Below are 24474 nucleotides of genomic sequence, written 5' to 3' on the forward strand. Positions count from 1 at the left end.
GGAAAGGCCATGCCTCAAAGGAGATTAAATTCTCCCTGCCCGGCACTACAGTCACGTCCCTACCCTTGTCTGCATTGTCCCATACCTGAGTCAGAAAGGTGTCCAGACCAGTTCCAGACATATGCTTGCACAAAAAAATTCAATCACTGGTATTTATGTTTAGCATCCCCAAAGGAAACCCAAAGGATTCTTGCCCTTCCTCTCTTTGCTGTACTTGTCCCCCAGCTGAGGGAGCCCCCAGGACCTGTGCACCCACCCAGTTCTCTGCCCCCTGGTGCAGGTTCATCCCATCTACTGGGCGATATGCCCGCCTTTGTCAGCACAGAACACACAGCAGTGCACTGTGATTGCTGCAGATCGGTGAGATCACTCCCTCACCTGCCCTGCACCAATGCACAGGGCAGCCACCTGCGCCCTCCCAGAGCCAGGCCTGGAGCTGAAGCCTTGGGCTCTCCGGGGGGATTTTTAAATCTTTCCTTGCTCCACTTCATGGAATAAGGAGGTCTGCTTGGAGTCTGTGCTTGGCTGGCTGCATGCCCACCTCACCCCCAGGGAGCCCCGCATATGCTGTGTGGTGGGTGGTGATCCTGGGGATGTGGCAGTGGGCCAGTGAGGATGTGACAGGGTCACTGCCCTGGGAGAATGCAGCCAGGAGTGGTGCAGACCTGTGGGAGCAGAGGCAGGATAAGTGCCACTGCATATGCTGAGAGCTCTGCACCCAAGACTACTTTGTCCACACGGCTCAGCATGCTTCTGCTTCTGGGTGCTCCATGTGGGAAGGCCACCATCCACGTTGCCAGCCACGCACCAGTATCCATTGCCCTGCCCAGTGCTGCTGCTGGCAGAAGGGCTGGGGAACAAACCTGATATACCTTCAACAGCTGAAGGTTGGCAGTGGGGTCCCCCCCCATAACCCAAGAGCAGATGAGCTGCTGCCAGCTGTGCTGCTGCCAGCTGTGCTGCCTGAAGGCCAGGAGCTGGGTATGTGCCAGTGCCTGCTCCCACATGACAGCAGGGCTGCAAGTGATGCAGAACCTTGAGTGTGCTGGTGCCTGCTCCCTGAGGGGCTGTGTGACAGAAGAGATTCAGGGCAGGGCAGACCCCTGTGTGACAGCTCTGTGGCAGAGATCATCTAGCAAGTGAAGATAATGTTGCTGCTGAGACTGGCAGAGAATGATGTCGTGTTAGAGGGCACAGTGCTTAGAGGGCCTGGCTTTAGCATAGTTGCTTGGGCAGGGGCTGTCATGCTCCAGTGGAGCCCAATGCTGCTCAGGGCTGGAGAGTGGAGAGCTGCTGAGGAACCTAGGGGAGCAGAGGGCTCTGGGATGCCAGTGCAGCTGGAGACCCACCCTGCCAAACAGGCCCGAAGTGAGGTATCTGAACCGACACTCCCAGTATGGAAACTGCTGGACCTTCTAGGCACCTCTACCACACCCCATCTTTCTGGCCTACAGTGGTGGGTCTTTCCCTGTGACAGAGGATGCTGTGGTCCTGCTCCATCCCATCCATCTTCCCAGATTGCTGGGAACTCCCAGAATAGCAGTGAACTTAATCTCAGTGACCTGCTCTGGAGAAGCCCCTTGGTCTCTGACTTGCTAGTCAAGGCAAGGAACAGCACCTCTCCCCATTTCCTAAGAGCTGGAAGCAGATGGCAGCTGCCTGGTTTGCAGAGCCCACAGTGCTTCCCGCTTACTTCAGGTACTTAGTCCTCTCCAGGGAATACTTCTGGCCTCTGCCCAGAAACAAGATTGACCCCCAAAAAGTTTGTCCTCTGCCTAGCAGAGGACTTCAGCTGCAGGTAAGGAGCTTGGGGTCTCCAGGGGAACCTCTCGACAGCAAGACACCAGGGCTTGGGTGTCCTGGCACTGCCTTCTGGGACCTGGGACAGGATGTAAGGACAAGCACACCACAAGCAGCTTCTGAGTTGGAGCGAGCAGTGGGACCATGTAGGGGGGACAACATATCCCCAGGGAGCCCTCGCAGGTTTTGGGGGGTGCCCTGGGCATTAATCCTGCAGCGGTGTGAAGGAACAGCTCAAACAGCCCCCCAGTGCACGCAGGGGCATGCCATGGTGGGATCCCCCGGGCCTAGTGGGGAGGGCGTCTGGGCAGGAGGTGCTGGTGGCTCTCTGTCCCGCATCCCGCAAGCCGAGTCAGCAGCAGCTCCTGCGGGCGGGGAGTCCCCGCGCCCGGGCTGGGCTCGGGAACACTCTGCGGGCAGCGATACACCCTGGGGTGCCACCCCAAGCGGGCCAGGCCCGAGTTCGGCTGCACCGGCACCGGCGTGGGGACCGGGACGGGACTGAGTCCGGAGGCCCGCGGCACGCCACGGCGACTTGTCTCAGTGCCCGAGTCACGGTGCCGGAACAGGGCTGGGCACCGGGATTCGGGACCCGAGACCCGCAGGTCCGGCGGGGCGGGGCGGGGCCGGGCCGGGCCGGGCCGGGCCGGGCCGGGCAGGCGGTGGCGGGGCGGGGCGATGAGAAGCGTCGGGGCTGCAGCGCTCCTGGGAGCACGAACGGCAGTGGAGTGGAGTGGAGTGGAGTGGAGTGGAGTGGAGTGGAGTGGAGTGGAGTGGAGTGGAGTGGAGTGGAGTGGAGTGGAGTGGAGTGGAGTGGAGTGGAGTGGAGTGGAGTGGAGTGGAGTGGAGCCGGCGGGGCGGGGCGGGAGCGCAGCCGAACCGAGCGCGGGGCCGCGCCGCCCCGGCCGCCCTTTGTTGTGTCGGCCGCCACCGAGCTCGGGCCGCAGCAGCGTGGGCCCGACGGGCAGGATGTCCCAGGAGAACCTCCTCGGGATGGACGAGGGAGCGCTGCGGAAGCTGGTGAGTCTCGCGGCTGCTCCGGGGCTCGGGGTACGGTGCGCGCCCGCGGTGGCTCCAGGGGCGGATCGTGCCTGGAGATGCCTCGGCTCCTTGAATCCCCCGGGCCGGGGGCTGCTGTCCCAGGCGAGGGCAGAGCGAGACCGGGCGGGCCTCGGGTCTGTCGCTGGGCCGGGGGGATTCCGAGCAATGTCTGGGAGCGGATGTAGCGCTGGGGACCCAGCTCTGATCCTGGGCGGAAGCACCTGGAGGGACCCGCGCCGGCCCGGGTCGGGCTCTGGGCCCGGGTGAGCTCCAGCATGAGCCTCCGCTCTACTCCGGTGATTCCGGAGGCTCTGGCCCCGCTCTTCTGACCGCGCTTGCCCCTTTGCTCGCAACCGCGCCCGGCCGTACCGCCTGCCCCAGCTCCATCTTCTCGGCCGGCGGATCCCGGAGAATCGTTCCCCCATGCCGGCAACGGTTCCCTGCTCCCGGCTTTCCCGTTGCGGGTTCCCGCGCAGCCGGGGGCTGGCGCGGTGCCAGGCGCACTTCCCAGGCTCTGCCCGCATGGCTTTGCATCCCATCCCCTCCTGCGCGACGGCTTCTGGAGCACCGGCCGGGCACTGCCCGAGGAGCGAGAGCCGCAGTTGTGCGCTGCCGGGTCCAGTGGGCTCTGGAGGCCCTCCGTGTCCCGAAGACGGGACTCAGGATATTCGGCCGGGGCTGGTGTCCCGGGAAGCCCCTACAACTGCCCGACTTAGGGCAACCGCAGGGACCCCCGGTCCGAGGCTGGGGCTGTGCTGGCTGCCCCGGGGGTTGAGCCGGGGTGGCCCGGCCCAGCGCTGGGGAATGGTCACAGCAGGAAGCTGAGTCAGCCGGGAAGGCAGGTCTGCTGGAACAGGAAGGAGTCGGGATGCCGTGGGGAAGCGGGGGCTGTGCCGTGGGTCGGCATGGAGGCTGTCCCCGACTGAGTCTCCTGTCCTGCTACCCTCAGCCATCTCTGAGTGACGACATGCAGACCTTCCCGTGGTTCGAGCAGAGAAGTCTACTTGCTTCTCGTGGGGTGATGTCGGGGCTAACAGGCCACCCATCCAGAGGTTTGGGGATGGGTGGTCTGGGTGTTTCCCCATCCTGCCAATGCTCCAGCTCTGCCATGTCCCAGCCGAGGTCTCTGATCTGAGATGAAGTCCCAGGAGCAGTGGTGGGTTCCTAGTCTCTGGCTAGCCCAGGGAGGTGGATCGCATCCTGCAGCAAGGACTGCTTCTGTGGGGGCTTTTTCTTTGACATGCTGGGGCTTTGCCTCCCCAGAGCACCATGCTTGTGACCCAGATCTCCCTGTGCTTTGTGGCACAGGCTGGGGAAAGCCTCCTCTGAGCTGATGTGAGGCAGGGAAAGAATTATTTTTCTTCTGGTTAGGTTTTTGGCACCACTCAGCTGGAAGAGGATTAGTCCATATAAGGGAAAACTGCCTCTCCCACCGCTTCCTTCCTTCTCTGCTCTCCCCAGCTCTCCACTCTGCCTTGCTTCTCCTCATTTCTCCCAGCAAGTGACACCTAGGCAGCAGCATCTGATGTCCCCAAGGAAACTGGAAGAAGGAGGCTGGGGGACTTGAGGAGATCCCTGCAGCCCCCTCACTCCTGTGCTGGCTGGGCTGGGAGCTGCCAGGAAGCCTCTGGTCAGAAGCAGGGGATTGTTTGAGTGCTCATGGCTGTGCTGAGCTCCAGGCTGCTGGCCTTGGGCTGGGGAATGCTTCCCTCTCCCAGCCCCTCCAAATCTTAGTCTGGTTAATTAGGGAGGATGTAAATATCTTTGGAGGCAGGGCAGGCTTGAGCTAGGAAAGTCGCTGCCATGAGATCTCCTTCTTACACCCAGTAGCCTTTGGCAAATCTTCAATGGCCCTGAGAAGCACTGCATCCCTGCCATGTCCCTGTCATCCAGTGTCCTTCCTGCTTTCCTCTGCCAGGGGACACCTATGCTCCCATGGCTCTTTCCAAAGGTGACAGTGAAGCTTGGGGCTGTAGGAGGTGCTCAGTGTGCCAGGCTCATCTGATGTTGCAAAGTGGTTTCCCAGTGGCCAGGCTTCAGCCTCCAAAGTACTGTGTGCTCAGGCACTCCAAAGAGCCAGATGGATGCAGGGCTAATTGCAGCCGTCCTGGAGGAGCTGCCCACCTCACCAGGGCTCTGAGCACTGCTGTGTTGGGCACCAGTGGGGAAGCATCCTATGGGTGCTGTGCCAGTGCCCTTTCACAGAAGCACTCTGTCGGCTGAGGAGGGTGTTTGCTTGGAACCATTAATTTGCTGGAAGCTGAGCAGGGCCCATGGGGCCCTGGCATGTGCTAATCCCTGAGCCTGCCTCTGCCGGCAGGGCTGGGCCCCTTGGTCTCTTCGCAGCTGTTGCGGTTTCCAGCATGCTTTCCCCTGCCACTGGCCACGGAGCTTCCAAAGCTGCCTCATCCCAGCTCCCTGCTGATGTGGGCTTGGAATAAGGCATTTTCTCCTGCTCTGCCATTTGTCCTGTGGGGAGAAGCCTTCCAGGACTTGGGTGCAGGTCAGGTCTCAGCTGGAGCCTCCTGGATAGGGCAGACCTCAGAGCCGGCAGGTGGGTGCCACACAGCACACACTGGTGCCAGCATGTTCCCTCCATCAGGGTGTGCGGGGCTGGTGTTCCATTGTGTCTGCCTTCCCTGGCACTCACAACTTATGTAGCTGCTGTGCACACGCCCCTTCTCCTCCCTCCTCCCACCTTCCTCATTTCCCTGACCCAGCTGCTGGGGCCAAGCCACTCGCTGCCAGCAGCTTATTTAGGGAAGGGCCAAGGCCTTGGCCACCCAATATGCAGTTGAGGACTGTTTTCCTGTCCTCATAGCCTTTGGATAGCTGCAGGGAGTGCTGTCCTTACTGCAAAGCTCTGCCTCCAGCCCTTCATTTTGAGCTGAACCAGATTCCACCACTTCCCAGCCCATCAATGCTGCTGTATGTGCAGGGAGCCGGGCTTCCCAGCAGGCCATTGCTGCTGGACCATGCCTTTGTCCTGGTAGTAGTGTCCCCACTGTAGCAGCCTCCTTGGGATGCCGTCAGCCGTCAGGGGCAGACAGGAAATGAGAGGCCCATGAGGATGGAGGGGCTGGTTTTCTCTCTAACACTCCCCACTGCTCTGGCAGTGCCATGGCTCCCACTCTTCCCAGCTGCTTCCCTGGCCCTGTGGTGGCAGAGGTGCCTGCTCTGGATAAAAGCACAGAGGGGGCTGCAGGCTTCAGCTCTAGCCAGGATGCTGGAAGGGATGGTACTGCCTGCTGGCATGGTGGGGGCTGCTGAGGTGGGAGAGAAAGAGCACCCTTGCTCCAGGCAGCTCCCCCAGAGGTTATGTGTATTTTTAGAGTTGGTCTTCCCTAGGGGTTGGTGGTCCTGGCCACTGGGATTTTCCCAGTTGGGGAAGGATATGCTCCCAGTTGGGTTTTGCAGCGGGCAAGGGTTGGAGTACCACAGTTTTGGCTGCTGCTGGGATGGCGCATGGGATCTCTGTGCCTGCTCTGTGCTTCCTGGCTTCACTAAGATGGGAATACTCTCCGAATATCACCAAACTCCAAGCAGAGAGGGCAAAGTGCAATAGCTTCTCAGAGTCTCTGCAGAGGGGTCTGCTTACAGGTGGTGATCTGGGGCCCCCAGTGTGGCTCAGTTCAGGTGCAATCAAGGGACCGACCCTGGATCTCTGCTGCAGTGGAACCAGAGAGCCTGGATGGGTGGCCAGTCAGTGGCCCATGGGACAGGAAGGGAATGGACTGATGCTCTTGTCCTGTGGCACAGCCGTGGCTTCTCCCAGCGTGATGGGTCTTGCTGCTGACAGCAGCTGCTGTTGGTCACAGGGTTTATTTTAAACAAGCTCCATGGGAAACCACTTCCCAGGTTCCTAGTGTCAGGGCAGTCTTGTTGTCCCACAGCAGGACAGTGTGAGGATAGTGGGCCCATGCCTGCCCTGGCTGGCCTTTCACTGCAGATCTGGCTGCCTTCTGCCCCTTCAACATCAGGAGGTGTATTCATGGCCGTCTGGAAAAACTGGATCTGGTAGTGGGACTGGGGTGTGATCTGATCTGGAAGAGGGGGAGCAACTCTGGGTGCCCATGGCAGGTGCTGGCCTTGGGTGGGCTGAGGAGCACCTGGAGTGCCTGTGGGATGTTCATGGGGGGCATCTGGGGGAGTTGTGGCTGTGCTTCCCGCACATAAGGGGTTGGACTAGGATTTAGGACAGATCCCACTCATGGATTTGGCTCCAAAAGCTGCCTGCCATCCCCTAGCAGTGGATGAGGGTGGGGAGGGCTGCAGGGTGGCCAAAATGACCCCTCGGTGGGCTGCTGGGACCTTTTCAATCAGCACCTCTGGGGGGACATGGGATGGGAAGAGAATGGGCTCTCCTGTCCCTTCGCTGCTGGAGGGGCTGGCATGGGTGGGAGGAGGGCTCATTCCAGAGCTGGTGGCACTGGGAGGGGCAGAGCTTCAGGGCACCAACCCTTGGAGGCTGCAGGACCACTGGTGGGTGTTCATTTCACATGCTCATTTCTTTGACCTTTACATGCCCGGAGGTCTCAGTGCCACCGTGGCAGCCCCTCCTCACCATGGCCGGTCCCAGCATCCTGCCCCAGGGGGGCCGTGCCCACTTTCCACAGGGCCTAGCAGTGCTGGGCAGCACGCACTGGGCACATGGGTGCCACAGACAAGACAGCACCTTTGTCCAGAGTGTGGGCAGCTCATGGCAGCGTGGCAAAGGGCAGCACCAGGTCTGAAATGGGGGCTCAGTGACCAGAGCCAGTGCTGAGCTCTGCCCTGTGCCCCTAGCTGGAGGCCACACTGGACCTGGCCGAGCGGCGCCGCATCCGCTCGGCCATCCGGGAGCTGCAGCGGCAGGAGTTGGAGCGGGACGAGGAGACATTGGCATCCAAGCGCTTCCGCCCAGAGCGCAGCAGCCAACGACAGAACAACAAGGAGAATTGGCCACAGTGAGTCCTGTGGGGAGCTGGGGTCATTCTCTCCCTCTGCCCTGGGAGATGGGGACTGCAGTACCTGGCCCCACTGTGGCTGGGACAGATTTGGATGAACATGAGGGTGGGAGCAGCCTAGCACAGAGCAGCTTGGCACATGGTGGGGCCCGTTGCCTGGATTTGCCAGCTGCCCACAAGGGGACTTTGCTCGCAAGTGCCTGTGACAGCTCCCAGATGGCCACCGCTCTCACCCTGCTCAGGTCCCAGCGCCTGGAAGAGGAGCAGCAGGCAGCCCTGGCTGCCTTGTCTGAGCAGCTGGAAGCCATCACCAGCGTGGAGGAACTGACAAAACTGGTGAGCAACTGTGTGCTGGGGGAGACCATTTGCTGGGATGGACCTTGTGCTGGGGCTGACCCTGCTCTTTCCTGGGTCCTTCCCCCTTGCAGCTGCGGGCAGCAGGTGAGTATGAGGAGCGCAAGTTGATCCGAGCTGCTATCCGTAAGCTGCGGGCTGAGGAGATTGAAGGTGAGGTACCATTCCCATGTTCCGGGGTGGACGCCCTGGAAAGTCTGGGATGTGGGCAGCTCCTTCCTGAACACCATCTTTGCTTCCATCCAGCCGCGACCCTGTCTGGGAATGTGCAGAGCAGCCGGAGGGATGGCAGCAAGTCCCCCACTGTGCCTGGGGAAGCGAACATTGTCCAGAGGGACAATGCTGAAACACCAGCCCTTACTGGGAGTGAAGAGAGCTGTGGTGAGGGCAGCACCAAGCCACCAGGCACAGACAGGAGCAGGGAGAGCAGCCAGCAGGATGATGCAGAGCCAGCACTGGCTGGGCCAGATGAGAGTGGGTATGGGGAGGCTGTGGAGCAGCCCCCTGCCCAGGAGCCCGAAGGCTCAGCGGTGAGTGTGTAGGGCACTTCAGGGGGTGGGATGGTTCAAGATTTTACCCCTTCCTGGGGCTCCTGTGCCAGCCTTTCTGGAGCACAGAGCCCTGGGCAATCTGTGCTCGCCTGCCTGAAGGGACTGAGGCAGGTGGGGCTGGGGTCTTTGGGGGCAGGGGAGATATGGCTGGGCTGTGCCAGCGTGGCTCCAGCAGTGGTGAGCTGAGGCTGGGGCCTCAGGCCAGGGTGCCCCATGGCTTCTCCCAAGAGTGCAACCTGGTGGGGATCTGGGAGCCCCTTGGTGCGTGTGGTGCACTCCTCCCTGCTCCAATTCTTGGGGATGGGGCTCTTTGGAGGCAACAGTTGCTCATCTCTCCTGCAGCAGTTCCCTTGCATGGGTAGAAACCTTGATTCCCTATCCTCCTTCTCATGACGGCTGTTCCTGCCATCCTTCAAGGGTTCAGGGCTCATTCTGGAGTGAAGCTGGGGGCTTTCTGGATGGGTGAAGGATGAGCTGGTGGGCAGAGGTGGAAGGAATGAGCACAAGCTGGGGTTTTCAGTGCAGGAGGGGTGACCCTGCAGAGACTGTATGGTGGTAGGAGATCTCTGCACCCAACCCTGTGGGGTTGCCCTTTGAGGGTGAGGGTGGGAAGAGAAGCAATGGATTTAACCACAGCTGGGTGAGAAGGCATGGGTTCCCGCATCTGCCTCTGTCTATCCCTGCTTCTTCCTCTGCCTGCCCCAGGGCCGTAGCAGGAGGCTGCAGAAGGGATGTGGCCTTGTGCCACCTTTCAGCACTGTCTGCCTCCCCATCTGGATGTGCTGGCATGCAGCCCCCAAGCCCTAGCTGGGCTGGGACATCAGTGAGCAGCTGAGAGGGCTGTTCCATTCAGTCTGACTCATTGCTCCAAACCCAATACCACTTCCGTCCTTGGGTTTGAGGCCTGGTCCCCCTGTGCCCCTTCAGGGTATGGGCCCATCTTCGTCTCCCCCTGCTCTGGACTCATGGTGCTGCTAGAGGCACTGGCACAGCCAGGACTGGCACCTTGTTCCCTAGCTGACACCAGGACACCCTAGCCCTGCTCAGACTTATGTCAGAGACACATCTGTCACCTGTGTGTGGTCCTATGTCCAGAATATTTCATCATTTGCCAAGCAGAGCTGCAGGTGCCATGAACGAGGACAGGGTAAAACTGAGTGTTTCCTGTATCATGGAGCCCTGGAGTGCCTGGGCTAGGGGCATGGGGCAGATTTGGGGTCCTCCTTCACTAGACACTGTCTCCCTCCCTGCCCACAGGATGCAGTGGGGTGTGGGGACACTCGTTGCCCTATGAGCCTCCTGCTGTGACCCCTGTGCAGGGACTGGCTTGTCCATTCCCGGCAGCATGCAGGCAGGGAGCTGGATAGCATGGGAAGAGACCACAGCCTGTGCGTCCCTGGCTGGAATGGGACATGGTGGCACGGTCAGAGACTGGAGTGTGGCTGGTTCTGCTCTCCCCAGGCCCACAAGCGAGAGGATGTGGTGGAGCAGGAGCATGTCCCAGACAGGATGAAGGAGCTGTGCAGCCAGCAGGCGGGAGACCCCGAGAAACCCACTGGTCAGGGTGAGTCCCCACAAATGTCCATGGCAAAGCCCTCTGGGTGCGTGCCTGGGGCAAGAGCTGTGCCTGGCCAGCTGCAAGATGATGGAGGGAGATGCATATGGCATCTCACAATGGTGGGCAGGGCAGCCAGGTGCCTGGAGGAGCTGCATGAGTAGGGATGCATTGCAGACAGCTGCAGGCTTCCCGAGCAGAGCCTCTTCTCTTACTCACAGCTGTGGTTTCGGGGACCCTTGTGCTCCTGGAGCTGCAGCCAGCCCCAGAGCCCGATCCGGAGCCTGAGGATGGTGGTGAGGACCTGCAGCATGGCCAGCCCCAGGGGCAGCCCCAGGCAGCTTGGAATGAAGGGAACCTGGGCAGACCTGCCAGCGCCCCAGAGCCCAGTGTGGTGCAAGGTCCCAGAAGGGAGCACCCCATCCCGGGCCAGCCCAGTGCTGGCAACCAGGTACAGAACTGGTGGCAGCTGCCGCTGCTCTCCTTGCCCAGGGCTGGCAGTCTGTGGGTGAAGGCAACTTGATGGGGGTACTGCATGTAACCCCCAGCTGAGTGCTCTGCCCCTCTCCTCCCACAGCTTCATGTTGGGGTGCACAGGCCAGGTGGGAGACACAGGAGGCCACCAGTGGGTAAGTGTAGCCCTGAGGGGGGTGACACAAGAGCCATGGGGCCCTGCCAGCTGGGCAGCCCCGCCCCAGGCCTCCCCCCCCCCCCCCCCGCTCTAGTGTCCTGCTGCCTGTACATCCCAGGCAGCCCTGGGGACGTGACTCCAGCCCGCATGTGCTGGGCCAGGAATGTGAGTGTAGGACGTGGCCAGGCCAAAGGCCACCCATAGCTGGGGGCTGATTGCTGCCTAGCCAAGCGGTGGCAATGCCCACCCCAGCCACGGAGCTGGGTGCCAGGCAGGCTGTTTACTGGGGCTTCCACTCTGGCCGGGTGGCTGCAGGGCCGTGAAAGGGAATCAGTGCCAGCAATAAACCCTGGCCTTTTGCATTCTTTGTCCCAATAAGGCTGGGAGCTGTGCATGGCTGGCTCTGACAACCCCCGCCCTGAGCCTAGCACCCTGCAGGGCCTCCCCACAGCCCTGAGGGGTGCCGGTGGCCAGCAGTTGCCCTCTTCCTACTGCTGGGAAAACCATCCCCATGGCTGTACCAGGAGGAAATGGGGAAAAACCAAAAAGCAGCTCTCTGCTTCCAGGGTCGGGGTTGCTGCCCTGATAGGCGGAGGTTGCTGTCCCTCTGAGGAGCCCCTGGAGGCTGATGGCTCATGGGAAGGAAGAAGCCCTGGGAAGATGCTGGGGGTGGTGGGTTGCAGCATGGCACAGCCCTGGGGTAGAGGGAAGTGTGCAGGACCCAACCCCCTCTTGCCTCACAGGGAGGCTCAAACCTGGGTTCTGAGGAGAAGCTGAGCCCTCCTCCCTCCATGGGCATCAATGTCTCCAGCCCCAGGGCAGAGCCGTGGCTGCACCCTTGAAGTCTGAGCCACCTGGCCCCCTCAACATCCCTCCAGAGGCAATGCTGTGTCAGGGCCTGGTGAGAACAGGGGTGATCCCAGCCTTTCAACACAGACCCCAGGTACCCCCACTGCACTGCTGGGCACAGAGCCTACCCTCCTCTGCAGTGTGGTTTTGAATTGCAGGGCAGAGCCCATGCCTGGGGTGCAGGGAAGCCTACGAGTGCTGGTGGATTTTGGCACTAAGCTCTGGGGAGTGTGGAGTGATGGGGAAGGAGATTCCAGGGTGCTGTGCTGGGGTGGGGGATGGCAGCAGCACCTGTGCCATGCTTACCTCTGCTCCCTTTGTCTCATTCCTTCCCTGGCCTGTCTCTTCCCAAGCATCAGTGCCCACCCAGGAGGTAATGGGGACCCCGGCTCACCAGAATACTCACCGGTGGGAGCTGACGCCCTCCTCCCTTTGCCTGGCTGGCCCCACGGGTAAGATCCAAGTGGTGGCTGCCTCCGTTCTCTGCTTCCCGGTGGCGGGATGTTGCCGGTGGAGCCTGGGCAGGTGTGGAGCTCTGCAAGTGTCAGGATGCTGCTGGCTGCCCACCTGCTCTTTTGCTTCCTGCCCAGAATCGCTCCCTCCCTCCCATCCATGTGCACAAGCACCCGGCAGCAGTGGGGGGAGGGACCGGAGGCTTTAAGGGGCTGCAGCCACCCCGGGAAATGCTGGGTGTATTATGGGATCTCTGGGGGGCAGCAATACATCCTGTGGTCACTGTGGGGGGCTGCATGCATGGTCAGGCACTCCGGGGGCATTGTGCATCGTGTGGGCAACCCAGGGGGGCTGCATGCACAGTGTGGCATCCTGGACGGGGGGCAGCATGCATCGCAGGGGGCACCCCAGGATGGGGGGCAGCGTGCATCGCGGGGGGCTGCACGCACGGTGCAGGGCCAAGCCCCGTCAGGGACACACGGGGGCGGCCGCAGTCCGGTGACCCCGCGCCCATCCCCGCAGCGCCGCGCCCCGCCGGACCCCCACCTTCCCCCGCCGCCGGCTCGGTGCGGGAGCGCGCGCAGCGGTTCGGGACGGCGGGGGCGGGCGGCGCGGGGGGGCGGGCCGGGGCCGCCCAATGGCAGCGGGGGCCCCGCACGGCCCCGCCGGCGCCCCCTCAAAACGCACGGGGCAGCGGCGGCGGCGGCGCAGAGCAGCGCCCGGCCCCGCGCCCTGCCGGTCCCCGCCTCGACGCCATGAAGACCTTCTTCACCATCGAGATCAAGGATGGGCGTGTGCAGCCCCTGGCATCTCGCATCACGGCTGTCCCCGGCAGCCAGCGGGCAGGTGAGCACTGATGGGGTACGGGGTGCGCAGGACAGGTCCAGTGCGCATGTGGCATCTGTCATGAGGCTTGACACTGTGGGGGTAGTGGGCATGGGTGTCACGCAGGGAGGTGTGACTGGAAAAGGTGGGGATCCCTCAGGAAGATGGGCACCGCAGGGGAGTGGACATCTGCAGGGCTGTGAGCACTACAGGACTGTGCTCCTAATATGACAATGTGCACAGCTGGGCAGTGGAGCAAGTGAGTGCCAGTGGCAGCCAGGCACTGATAGATGGTGGGCACAAGTGGGTAGGTGAAGGCGGGCAGGCTGAGCCAGGCCAGGCGGGTGCTGATCAGCAGTGGTGGCATTTGAGTGCTGGCAGCCCAGAGGCTGAGCACAGGTGCTGCCAGGAGAACAGAGTGTGCCTGGTAGCACTCATCCTTTGGCATGCACTTTCAGCCTGGTCGGGGCATCTCAGTTCAGGGAGACCATCTGGCCCTGCAGGCTGTCCCCAGCCCCACTGTCTTACCATGTTTATGTTTGGGGTCATTCCCCAATCCCTGCCCTGGCCCCGCAGCCCTGCCCCATCCTCTCCTCACTGACCTGCTGGTTCAGGGGAGCCCACACCATCCTGCTCTGTCCCATCCCACTGCTGCACCGTGTCTGTTCCAGCCCTACCCCAGCCCTGCCTGCCTGCAGATGTGGCTCCTGTGGCCATCCCTCTCACTGGGGGGCCTTGGCTTCAGCTGGAGCACTGCAGAAAGTGCCCTTCCTTGGGGAGGATGATAAGCCAGGGCAGTGAGGGGTCTCAACTTCCCCATCCCTTGCTCGTCCCCAAAGCCCTTTGCCTCTTCCAGAGCTCAGTGCTTGCTGCCAGGGCAGGATGTGTGGGGCAGGCAGATAGCCCAGCCAGAGCCACTCCCCAGCTGTGGGGCTGAGCCTGTGGGCTGGGTCGGACCCCACATGCCTCTTGCTCCCCTTGCAGAGGTGACTCTGGGGCTGCGGACCACCCCCATCCGTATCACCACCATCCCCAGCACTGTCAGCAGCATCTGCAACATCAGCAGTGTCAGCAGCAATGTCACCAAGGTGAGTGCCCAGAGGGCCACCTGGCCATTGCCTGGCAGCTCCAGGGCTTGGGGTGGGGACCAGGGACCAAGGAATTAGTGCAGGCAGCATGCTCTGGAGGCTCTGTCTGGTTTTGGTCGGTGCTTTTGTTTTGGTGGGGTTTTTTTCACCAAGAGACCCTGGACGTTGTTTGTGGTTGCACAGCCTCACATGAGCCCCCTGCACTCTGAATTGTGCCACCATGTACCCAGACACTTGGGGAGATGGGTGGAGGGGAACAAGGAGTGGGTCTCCCTCTGTTTTAAACACCTTTGAGGGTGGCAGCAGCTCAGGGAAAAACCCATTGCCAACCACCGCTCTGTTTTTCCTCCTGGGGATGGACCTTGGCCATGTGTCTGGGGAGCCCGCCTTGGAGTGGGGCTACTCCTCAAAGGTCTCTAAAGCACCCTGGAGCTGTGGGTTGGGGTCCTGCCTGTTCCTGCTATGCCGTCCTGAGTGGAGAGAGGCCACAGCTGCAGCCCATCCAGGAGGGATTCTTGGATGCAACTGGAGAAAAAACCTGAGAAAACAATCCCTCTGCAGTGTTTTGCAGGGAGAACAGGCTGTGGTCACCCTAGGGCTGGGTGCATACAGGAGACAGCCCTTCAAGTGCTTTTATCTGCTCCTGCCCATCTAGGGTAATGTGAGGCGCCCGTGTGCTGCCTTGGCCAGAGCCAGGATGTCAAACACAGCTCTGTCTCCCTTGTAGCCCTGTGCACGCCTGGCTGCCTTTGCGGGAACAGCACTGTGGGTGGCCTGTGTCACTGCCAGTGGCTGTGGTACCGTACCACCTGTGGCCTGTGACATACTGGTGGCTGTGGTACCACTGGCTTCACCCCATCCTCAGCCCAGCCCTTGCCAGCATGAGGCAGGCAGTGCCCACAGGTGCTGCCTGCGCCTGCCAGCAGGTCCTGCCTGTGGGCAGCTGTCTGCAGTGGGGTGACTTCCCTGTGCTAATGCGCTTGGGCAGGCTTGGCCCGAGCACTTGTCAGCTCTCATTAAGGTATTAGTGGGTCTGTCCAGTGAGGTGGGGGGCCTGAGACCTGTCAGCTGCCTGTCAGGAGATGCAGCCTCCAGGTATGCTCCTGGTGGTTAAGGAGGAGGAGGAGGATGACGCAGCTGTGCTGGCAGCCCTTCCAGGTAGAGCTTGGTTGGAGGACCAGCAGGGTGCAGGGACCTGGGGGCAGTAGTCACAGTGGCATGTCTTCTCACTGGTGGCGTGCTGCCTGTGCCCGTCATGCAGGGACCTGCTCTCCTTGGAGCAGGCACTGGGCAGCATGGGGATATGAAGACCTAAAATCCATGCTGTGGCACTGATGCCAGCCTGGGGCTGGAGATGTGCTGTGGGTGATGCCAGCCCAGAGTGGGAAGGCACTTGGGGGAAAGGACACAGCAGTGGTTGGCTTTTTCACTCACCCAGCACTGCAGTGGTCAGGGCTGGTCCCCACCACTTTGTCCCACAGCCCCCAGGAGGCTGTCTGGCCCTGGCAGCCACTGGGGGTGGGGGAGGGCCTCTTGCAGGGCTTCCCTTGCTGAGCCACCTGGTTCCAGAGCCGGATGCACTGCCAAGTGTGGCGCCTGGCTCAGCACCCCTGCACGGGACCCCCGGCTGCTGGGACCAGAATAGCCCACAGGCAGGGAGTGGGCCAGCCTCCAGCCGGGGGGGTGCCTGGGCCTCTATAAAGGGCAGTGGACAGCTGTGCAGGGCTCGCCACAGCGCCTGCACCGCCACCATGCCGGGGGTCAGCTTGGAGGGGCTGGCACAGGCTGGGGCGGCTGAGCTGGCAGAGCTGCGGCAGGAGCTGGTGGTGTTCCGGGGGACAGCAGAGGGGCAGCTGGAGCGGGCCCTGCAGCGAGTGCAGGCGCTGGCGCAGGCACTGCAGACATTGGAGCAGGAGCACCTGGAGTTGCGGGCAGAGCTGGGGCGCCTGGGCCGCCGCATCGATCTGCTGGCGCCAGGGCTGCAGGAGCCCCCTGGGGAGGACATCAGCACCCTCTTTCTGGAAGCACAGGACCCTTGCACCCACTTTGAGGGCACGGAGGAGCCCAGTGGCCCTGTGGCCCATCCACCCACTTTCTCCAGTACGCGCCAGCAATCGGCCCTGCATCTCTCCCGAAGCAACAGCAGCGTGAGTGTGGGCAGCCCTGCCCCATGAAAGGGGGGTGGAAGGGAGTCACCAGCCCCCAGGGCTCCTGGGGGTGTCTGTAGCCTTGGCACAAGGCATGACTGTGACAGTGGTGCACAGGGACACAGCATCATGGGGATCTGCCTCTCCTTGGGCTCACTGTGATGGGGCTGTGCACCCACCTGTTCTGCATTCCCAGTGTGCCAGGTGGGAGGCTGCAGGCAGCTGTTCTGCCCCCACCACAGCACCAGGCACAGGTGGTGGCATGGGCGTATGTGGCCAGCATCGGCTCCTGCCAATGGCTTTGCCATGGATTGGTTACTGGGCCACAGGATGGAGGATGGGGCCAGGTGTGTGTGTGGTTGCTCTGGCCCCACTCTGTCATCCCTGCTGCCTCTGTGCCCTATTCTGGGCCTGGCCCACTGCCTGCTGTGCATTGCTGGGGGGTCGTGCTGAAAGGGACTTGGCGTCCTGGCTGTGCTCGGGCAGGGGCTGAACTGGCCTAGATCCTGGCAGGGATGTGGGGGAAGGCTCTTGATCTCCTGCACATGCTCTTCTCTACACTAAGTCCCTTAATTCTGTAGAAATCCCTGTGCTGCTAATGGCATGCACTGGCCTTGCCAGCACCTTGCCCAGTGCTGGGTAACAGCCACTGCCCAGCCCAGAGTCCTGGGCAGCCCCTGCCTGCTGGGGGGCCCAGCCACCTCCTGCCAGGGAGCAGAGAGGATTTGGAGATATTTTGGCAGCCATACTGGGAGGAGGAGAATGACTGCTGGGCCCTCCTGGGGCACAGGGTGCTGCAGGACAGTATCGTGCTCCCCTGCCTGCCTTGGGTGCTGCAGATGCTTGCGGCATCCCACCAGCTGGGAGCACTTAACGCCCCATGTGGCACATCCTCTCCAGGGTCCTCACTGCCTGTAGCACTGGGCAGGTGTCAGGGTGATGAAGGCCTGGACCCTGAGAATAGGTGGGGGGATGGCCAGGCTGGCAGGGGCTCAGCCACACGATGATGTCCTTGCAGATGGAGCCGGAGGTGGTAGAGCAGCACCAGGCGCCAAGGCTGGAACCAGAGCTGCCCAATGGCATGGAGAAGGTGCAAGTGAGGGAGGTGGAGAGGAAGAGCAAGCTGAATGTCGAGGAGCTGAGCAGGATTGAGGATGAGGATGTTCTGGATAAGATGGTACCTCTTCCTTTGGCTTGGGCTCCTGCAGGAAGGTAAAGGGACCTCAAGCTGGTGGCAGAAGACTAATGATGGCTTCCCCTCTTGCAGCTGGATCGTACAACAGACTTTGAGGAGCGACGGCTGATTCGAAATGCTATGCGGGAGCTGCGCCAGCGCAAGCGAGGTACTCACGGATGGTGACCCCCACTGGGGTCAGAGCAGTGGTGGTAGCAATATGGGGTGCTGAAGTGGGGATGTCCAGCTACGAGGAAGTGCAGGAGGGTGCATCCTGGGTCCTCTGTTGCCCCCCTGGCTTTGCAAGGCCAAGGACATCATCCTTCCCGTGAGCCAGTGGTGGGCCAGCAGAAGCTGCAGGACCCTTGGTGTGGCAGGAACCATGCCCCCCACCCCACCTCGCTGCTGATGCCATCTCCCACTCATATTTGCAGACCAGCGGGAGAAGGAGCGGGACCAGCGGCTGCAGGAAGCGAGGAGCCAATCTGTGGCAGGAAGGGCTGGCCACACCACAGAGACCACCACCATGCAGAGCACTCAGTCAGCCGATGGCTCGGCACGCAGCACTGTCACCAAGACTGAGCGTCTCATCCAGTCTAGTACGGGTTCGGCTGGGGGGGTGTGCCAGCCGTTTGGGAGCCTTGCAGAATCCTTCCCAGTGCTCCTCCACCACAGATCCTTTGCCATTCACTGCCTGTCCTGAGTCTGGCTTGACTCTGCTGGGAGCAGGACTGTGGTTCTGGCTTGGCCAGAGCCTGCCTGGGGATAATTAAGGATTCTGCTCTGGTGACTTCCCTCTGAATCCCCAACCCTGTCAGGATGGCAGGGCCTCATCTGCACCTTTGGCCTGTCTCTTGTCTCCTATATCCCTGCTCTCCCCGTCCCTGGGTGGCTCAAGCTGAGTGACTGCAGGGGCTGAGGGATGCCCCAGCTCCCTGCTGCTTTGCGCTTGCCTGTTTGTTCTCTGCCTGGGGGGCATACGTCCTCTGTCCTCCCTCTGCCTGCCATGCGCATGGCTCTACCATCTGGGACTTCTCCCTGGTGCACTGCATGGGTGCACTGCATGGGTGCGAGGGTGCTTGGCAGCAGCAGGCATCTGTGGGTGCTGCTCCTCCCAGCCCAGCAGTTCCTGTTGCCCTGTCCCTGCAGGTGATGGCACCAAGACCTCCCATACTACAACCATGGAGTCGAGTTATGTGAAGAGATCAGACAGTAAGAGTTTTTCCTGCCCTTTCCCCATGGCATCCTCAGGGTGTAACCCTGGGGCATTGCTACCACTGAGCTGTCACTGCCCTGGTGCAGGTAGAGTCCTGCCTGCCTGGCACAGCTGCCCTCTGCTCCTGCCCAGGGCCTCTCTCCTTCCTCTCTCTGCAGATGGCAACAGCACTTTCGTTCAAACCAAATCATCCTACAGCTCCTCATCCAAGAAGACAGGCAGGTGAGCAGAGGCGCCTGTGGGGACAGCTCCACACGGTCCCTGTCATTCACCTGCTTGTGCAAACCTTCTGCCCAGCTTGCAGCGTCCCCACACAAACGTGGCCCCAAAGCCTTCTGGGTCTGTGGGCTATGTTCACTGTGTTCAGAGGCTCTCATGGGTCCTTCCATGGGCACAGAGATAGGTCTGCCAGCTGAGGACCTTAAGCCACCTCTCTTCTGTCCCAGGGACATGGAGGTCTCCTGAGTGCCAGGGCTGGCCGTGGGCTGAGACCACTGCTTGCCCTCCCCTGGGCTGCCCACAGCACTGCCTGTCTCTCTCCCAGCATTTTTGACCGTGAGGATGAGAGTGCCTCTCGGCAGAGCAGCCTGGCTGCGCTGGAGCGGCGTCAGGCGGAGAAGAAGAAGGAACTGATGAAGGCTCAGAGCCTGCCCAAGACATCAGCCTCACAGGCACGCAAGGCCATGATGGAGAAGCTGCAGAAGGAGGGTGGGAGGTGAGGCTGGGCCTGGGGCAGGCTGGCCGGGGCAGTGAGTGCTGCACAAATAACAACACCCTGCAGCTGTGGATAACACCCCGTGTCTCCTGCCACAGTTCACCAAACCCCGCAGCATCGCAGACCACTGTGCAGCGCTCCTCCAGCTTTGGCGTGCCCAACGCCAGCAGTATCAAGCAGATGTTGCTGGACTGGTGCAGAGCCAAGACCCGGGGCTATGAGGTGGGTGCCACCTCCTCTTCCTGTCCCAAGGCCAGTCACTCTGTCCCTTGGTAACTCTGTTGCCCTCTCAGCACGTGGACATCCAGAACTTCTCATCCAGCTGGAGTGATGGCATGGCCTTCTGTGCCTTGGTCCACAATTTTTTCCCTGACGCGTTTGACTACAGTAAGCTGACACCCCAGAACCGCCGCCAAAACTTTGAGGTGGCCTTCTCTTCTGCAGAGTACGTACCTCTCTTGCTGTCACGTGGACTTGGGATGGCTTGGGGTGGCTCTCCTGCTCACTACTGGGGCGAGGGGGAACATGTGGAGGTGATGGTGCTGGAGGTGGGTTCTAGTAGGTGTCACTCCCCCATGCAATGCAACGAGGTTAGGCACTGTGGGGGCAAGCAGCAGCAGAGTCTCAAGAGGCCAGTGCAACCCAGTCTGGTGTGGCAAGGGTGGGTCTGGGAATCTGGGTTCCTGGGTGTGGGGCAGAGCACCCAAAGGAAGAGCAGCAGCCCCACAAGCCCACCTGGCTTCAGGCAGTACATACCACCCTGGGGTACCAGGTGTGGCACTGCAGCCTGTGGGGGGAGCAAGGTTTGCCTGTGCCAGGTGCCTCCTTTCACAGTTGTAGGGGCTCAAACACCGTTGCAGCTTCTCCAGTCTCTTCCCTTTTGCTTCTGGTTTTCCTGGGTGCTGAGAGATGGGAGTGCGCCCAGCTGGAGGGCTGGCAGCCAGCCCTTCTCTCCTTCCTTCTGTCTCTCTCCCACCCACCCACTCCTCTCCTCCAGCACCCTGCCCAGGGGCAGGGCTGAGGGTGGGGGTCCCATCCTGCTGATGTCCAAGGTGGCGGGGTGAGCTGGAGGCTCCCGCAAGCTCCCAGGGTGCCGTGGTGCTGTTTGGTGGAGCGAGAAGGGGGCTGTGGGCCTGGTTCTTGGCGCTCCTGTTAATGGATTTTTTGCCTTAATTGGGAAACTGGTGTGCGGACTTGAGAGAGCCATCGATCTCTCCGGCCTGGAAGCCAAGTGGCCTCTCGTCCTTCCTCCTCCTCCAGCTCTTGTGAGCGTCCTCTCCCGAGCTTCCTGCACCAGGGCTGTGCTGCGCGGTTCCAAGTGGAGCTGGGCAGGAGGGCTGGGCTTGCCCCCCCATCCTCCCAGCGGGTCTATATAGGAGCTATATAGAGCAATGCTCCACTTTGGAACCCGCTCCCCGAGCACCTGGCGTGCCAGAACACCTCACTCCTCCTCCTCTTCCATCTGTCTTTACCTCTGGACTTCACGCCTCTCCACGCCACTCACCTGCCCCTCTCTCCCTTGCTTGTGCCCCCCCAATCTCACTGAATGGCCTCGGCATGGGGTGCCCAAAGCCCTCCTGCCCCTGCATCGTGCATCCCCAGAGCATGCCAGAGCGGAGCAGCTGCCAATGGGACGGGAACTGCACTGATCTGTGTCTCTTGTTTTCTCTTCCTCCCCTCCCTGACTGGGCTGCGGTCACTGGCTTGCCCCTCTCTCTCCCTGCACCCAGGAAGCACGCGGACTGTCCACAGTTGCTGGACGTGGAGGACATGGTCCGGATGCGCGAGCCAGATTGGAAGTGTGTGTACACATACATTCAGGAATTCTATCGCTGCCTGGTCCAGAAGGGGCTGGTAAAAACCAAAAAGTCGTAGCCCATTGTCACCCCCCCAGGACCAATGGTGAGAACCTTCCCCTCCAAGTACCTGCCCATGCCCCCACAACCACCAGGGCTCGGCAGGGAACTGACTGCCTCAGCTGGGGATGAGGCTGGGGGATGCTGGTGGGTGAGGGATGAGTCCTGGTGGTGCCAGACAGGGCCCAGCAGGAGGTGGGCAGAGACAGCTGGCTGGGGTCGGGCCTTCTGGAATAGTGCCTATGGGAGTTTGGGCAGGGGGGACTGTGTCACAGACTGTTGGCTCTCCAGCTGTGGGGAGGGCAGTAGTGATAACAGAGCCCTCCTCCCATGGCTGAGCCTGACTCATGGATCAGCTGCTGGGGATGCCACTCAAGATGTTCTGAGTGGTGCTGCCTGAGTGTGGGGTGGCCCTCCAGGATGCTGCAGCATCACTGCTTGGACTTGCTGCCTCATTCCCCTGCCCCAGAGTGCATGACCAGCTCTGAAATGCTGCCTGCTCATATATGGGCAGAAGCAGGAGCCTGGAAAGTGTGACTCAAGGCTCAGGTCCTGCCTCGGCCTGCCGTGTTTGCGCCTCTCAGGGCATCCTGGCTGGCGCTGGAGCTGCAGCTCCCCTGGCTCTGCACAGCACTGGCACACCAGGGCCCAAACAATGGCTTTATAAGGGCAGAGTTACTCTCTGTGTGCTGCCATTGCTCTGCCATCACCCCCCGAGCCAGGCTGGCAGTGGCAAGGGCTTTCCCAAGGCCCCAAGCATTGCCCCCCCATCCCCATGGTGGCCAAATCACGAGGTGGGGCTGGTGCCAGCCAGGCTGTGGGCTGGGAGCCCACTGACCAGGCAGCAGAGACCTAATGGGATGCTGGGGGCCATGGGACCAAGGGTGGGGGGCTCTCCTGGGCCCTGGTGCTCCCTAGGGGCTGACACTGGCTGGGATTGCCGGTGTCTAGGGGGCCAATGTGTGCAGTGGGGCTACTGCAGGAGGGGAGAGGGGAGGTACAGGGCTTGGGGGTGAGGGTGTTGTGGTGGTGGGTGGCAGCATTGGCTTCAGACCCTCCTTGTGCACCCTGTCTTTTGGGGCAGAGCCCTGCCTTGGGGTATCCTCCTTGTGCATCCAGAGTCTTGGGGCAGAACCTTGAGTTCTGCCGGGCCAAAGCAGCTGAACTGGCCATGGCGGCAGCAGGTGCTGCCAGTTTGTGTCAGCACAGACCCCAGTGCAAGTGCAGCCCTTGCTCCAGCAGCAGCAGCCTGGCATGCTCCAGCACCATCTGTCCCCTGAAGGGGGGACAGTGCCTGGTAGGGGTGCAGGGGGCTGGGCAGGGCCAGAAGGGTTGGCAGCAGAGGCAGGGTTGCTCCTGTGCCCCCGCTCCTCTCCCAGTAAAAGGGAGAGGACAGAGGTGGCTGGATCCCTCTCCATGTCCTTCCTGGTTGTCACAGTGATCCCTAATCGTGTTGTCAGCCCCTTCAAGCACCCTGGGAGCCTCCACTTGGGGAGAGACATGGCCCAGGGCACTGGATGGGTGGCAAGGCAGAATGGGCCACCCCACCAAAAGGGCAGAGGCCCCAAGGCTATTATGGGGATGGGGACACAATCACAGCTGATCTGCCAGGGCCCTGCAAGACTGGTAGCTGCTGGAGCAGGGTCTTACATGGACCCCTGCACTGTGGTGGGGCAGGGAGAGGAGATAGGCACAGGCCAGGTTGAGTGGGCTGAGGCAGGGCAGTGCCCACTCCAGCAGTAGGGTGTGCTGGGCCTGGGGCAGGCAGCCCCTGGGCTCCAGTCTGGGGCAAGGGTGGGAGCCAGACTGGCAGGGCTTGGGGGAAGGCAGAAGAGCAGGACCAGGGCTTGAGGCAGGAGTAAGGGGCAGCATGTAACCAAGACCCACGCCCTGCTTTCCCTGGACCACTTGGTAGGGTTTGAGGCAGGGGCACAGCAAACAGCTGCAGCCAGGCAGGGCTCTCCCTAGAGGTCACCAGCATCGGCTGGAGGAGCAAGAGGAGGAGGGGGTGCGGCTTTAGCAGGGGATGACTGCCAACACCAGGAGCTGGGACCGAGAGTACCAGGGGAGCAAGGGGTGCAGATAGTTGGGCAACCCCTGCCCTGGGGCAGGCACCTCCCAGGGCAGATAGCACATGCTCTTCCCAGTGTCAGGAGCAGCAGGACGGTGGGTAACAGGGTGGGGGTGGGGGGTGTGTGAAAGGAGCTGAGCCGGTCTGAGGGCAGCAGTACCCACACCAGCAGGCCCAGGGCAGTGTGGGGTGCCCATCCCAGCTCCCACATGGGGCAGCCTGCCTCAGGCCATGCTGAAGGCTTCATCTCTGCAGGACGCTGGTGGACTGCGTGCCGCTGGTGGAGGTCGAAGACATGATGATCATGGGGAAGAAGCCAGACGCCAAGTGCGTCTTCACCTATGTGCAGTCCCTCTATAACCACCTGCGTCGCCACGAGTTGCGCATGCGGCAGAAAGAGTGCTAGAGCCTGCCCTGCCCACCCCCACTGCTGCCCTCACCCCAGAGCTGCCCAGGGGGAGGGGAGCTGCTTGCCCCGGGAGGGTCTGGGGGGCCATGGGTCTGGCACTGGGGACAGGAGAACTCTTCCACCGGGGCACCCCCACACCTCTGCCTTGGCAGAGCTGCTTCTGCCTCGGCCAGCTGTGGGCTGACCCTGTGGGCAGAGCCAGCTGGGCGCTGCTGGGGATGCTCCCAGCTTGGCTTACCCCCCATGCTCCAGCCTATTAAGTTATTTGTTCTCCAGGAATTATTTGCCCTGCAGGCAGCATCCCTGTGTCCCTGGGGGGGGCCTGGGCACAGCTGTGCCCTCAGACTCGGGACACTGCATGAGTCTGTGGCTGAGCAGGGCTGTGAGGTCCAGCCAGGGTCATGGTGCATCCTGCAGTGGTTCCCTTGGCCCCCTGCAAGGAAGCCTCTCTGCCCACTGCAGGCCCTGCTTCGTGTCACCTCCCTGGGAACAGCTCCACAACTGTGCTGACACCCTGCTTCCCACCTCCACGTGCACCTGGGGCACTTCCATGTTGGGGGCACCTGTGGGCTGGGGAGTGGGCAGGGGCAAAGGGTCCCAGGGGAGCAAGGCCAAAGGACAAGCTGGGACAAGCCTCCCCCACTCCCCTCTCCAGCTCAGGGCACCCACGTGCTCAGCGCTGCTAGCCCCTCTGTCACATCTCTACACTCGCGCTGACACGTGTACCAACACCAGCCAGATAATAAAGGTTTATCAAAGGCAATGTCTCTGGCTCAGGTCCTTCTCCCGGTAG

At 61.7% G+C, this 24474-nt stretch overlaps 1 protein-coding gene across 7 annotated transcripts; it reads left to right on the forward strand.

Moving 5' to 3' along the window:
* The first annotated feature begins 2594 nt into the window (after positions 1-2594).
* Positions 2595-24440, forward strand: SMTN (smoothelin). Of its 7 annotated transcripts, none has more exons than XM_069031250.1 (22): positions 2595-2820; positions 7627-7787; positions 8030-8123; positions 8216-8294; positions 8388-8671; positions 10154-10256; positions 10448-10698; positions 10825-10876; positions 12081-12179; positions 12703-13026; positions 13990-14093; positions 16124-16240; positions 17259-17417; positions 17508-17583; positions 17849-18013; positions 18564-18626; positions 18789-18852; positions 19175-19345; positions 19444-19567; positions 19639-19790; positions 21076-21247; positions 24144-24440. In XM_069031250.1, exons 1-21 carry the CDS (start codon positions 2770-2772, stop codon positions 21218-21220), a joined length of 2838 nt encoding a protein of 945 aa, XP_068887351.1. In that variant the 5' UTR covers positions 2595-2769; the 3' UTR covers positions 21221-21247; positions 24144-24440. The 7 variants fall into 7 exon arrangements, with proteins under 7 accessions (XP_068887351.1, XP_068887350.1, XP_068887349.1 ...); XM_069031249.1 differs by lacking the exon at positions 24144-24440 and adding an exon at positions 23528-23616; XM_069031248.1 differs by lacking the exon at positions 21076-21247 and having other exon boundaries at positions 23528-24440.
* The last annotated feature ends 34 nt before the right edge of the window (positions 24441-24474 follow it).

This window comes from Aphelocoma coerulescens, chromosome 15 (assembly GCF_041296385.1).
Source record: "Aphelocoma coerulescens isolate FSJ_1873_10779 chromosome 15, UR_Acoe_1.0, whole genome shotgun sequence".
NCBI lineage: Eukaryota > Metazoa > Chordata > Aves > Passeriformes > Corvidae > Aphelocoma > Aphelocoma coerulescens.

Bases quoted from the DNA above. Each gene is read 5' to 3' on its own strand.
- SMTN (XM_069031248.1), top strand. From the start codon at position 2,770: ATGTCCCAGGAGAACCTCCTCGGGATGGACGAGGGAGCGCTGCGGAAG. The intron at 10,699-10,824 runs GTACAGAACTGG...CTCCTCCCACAG, and splicing joins AGCCCAGTGCTGGCAACCAG to CTTCATGTTGGGGTGCACAG. The intron at 18,853-19,174 runs GTGAGCAGAGGC...TCTCTCTCCCAG, and splicing joins TCATCCAAGAAGACAGGCAG to CATTTTTGACCGTGAGGATG.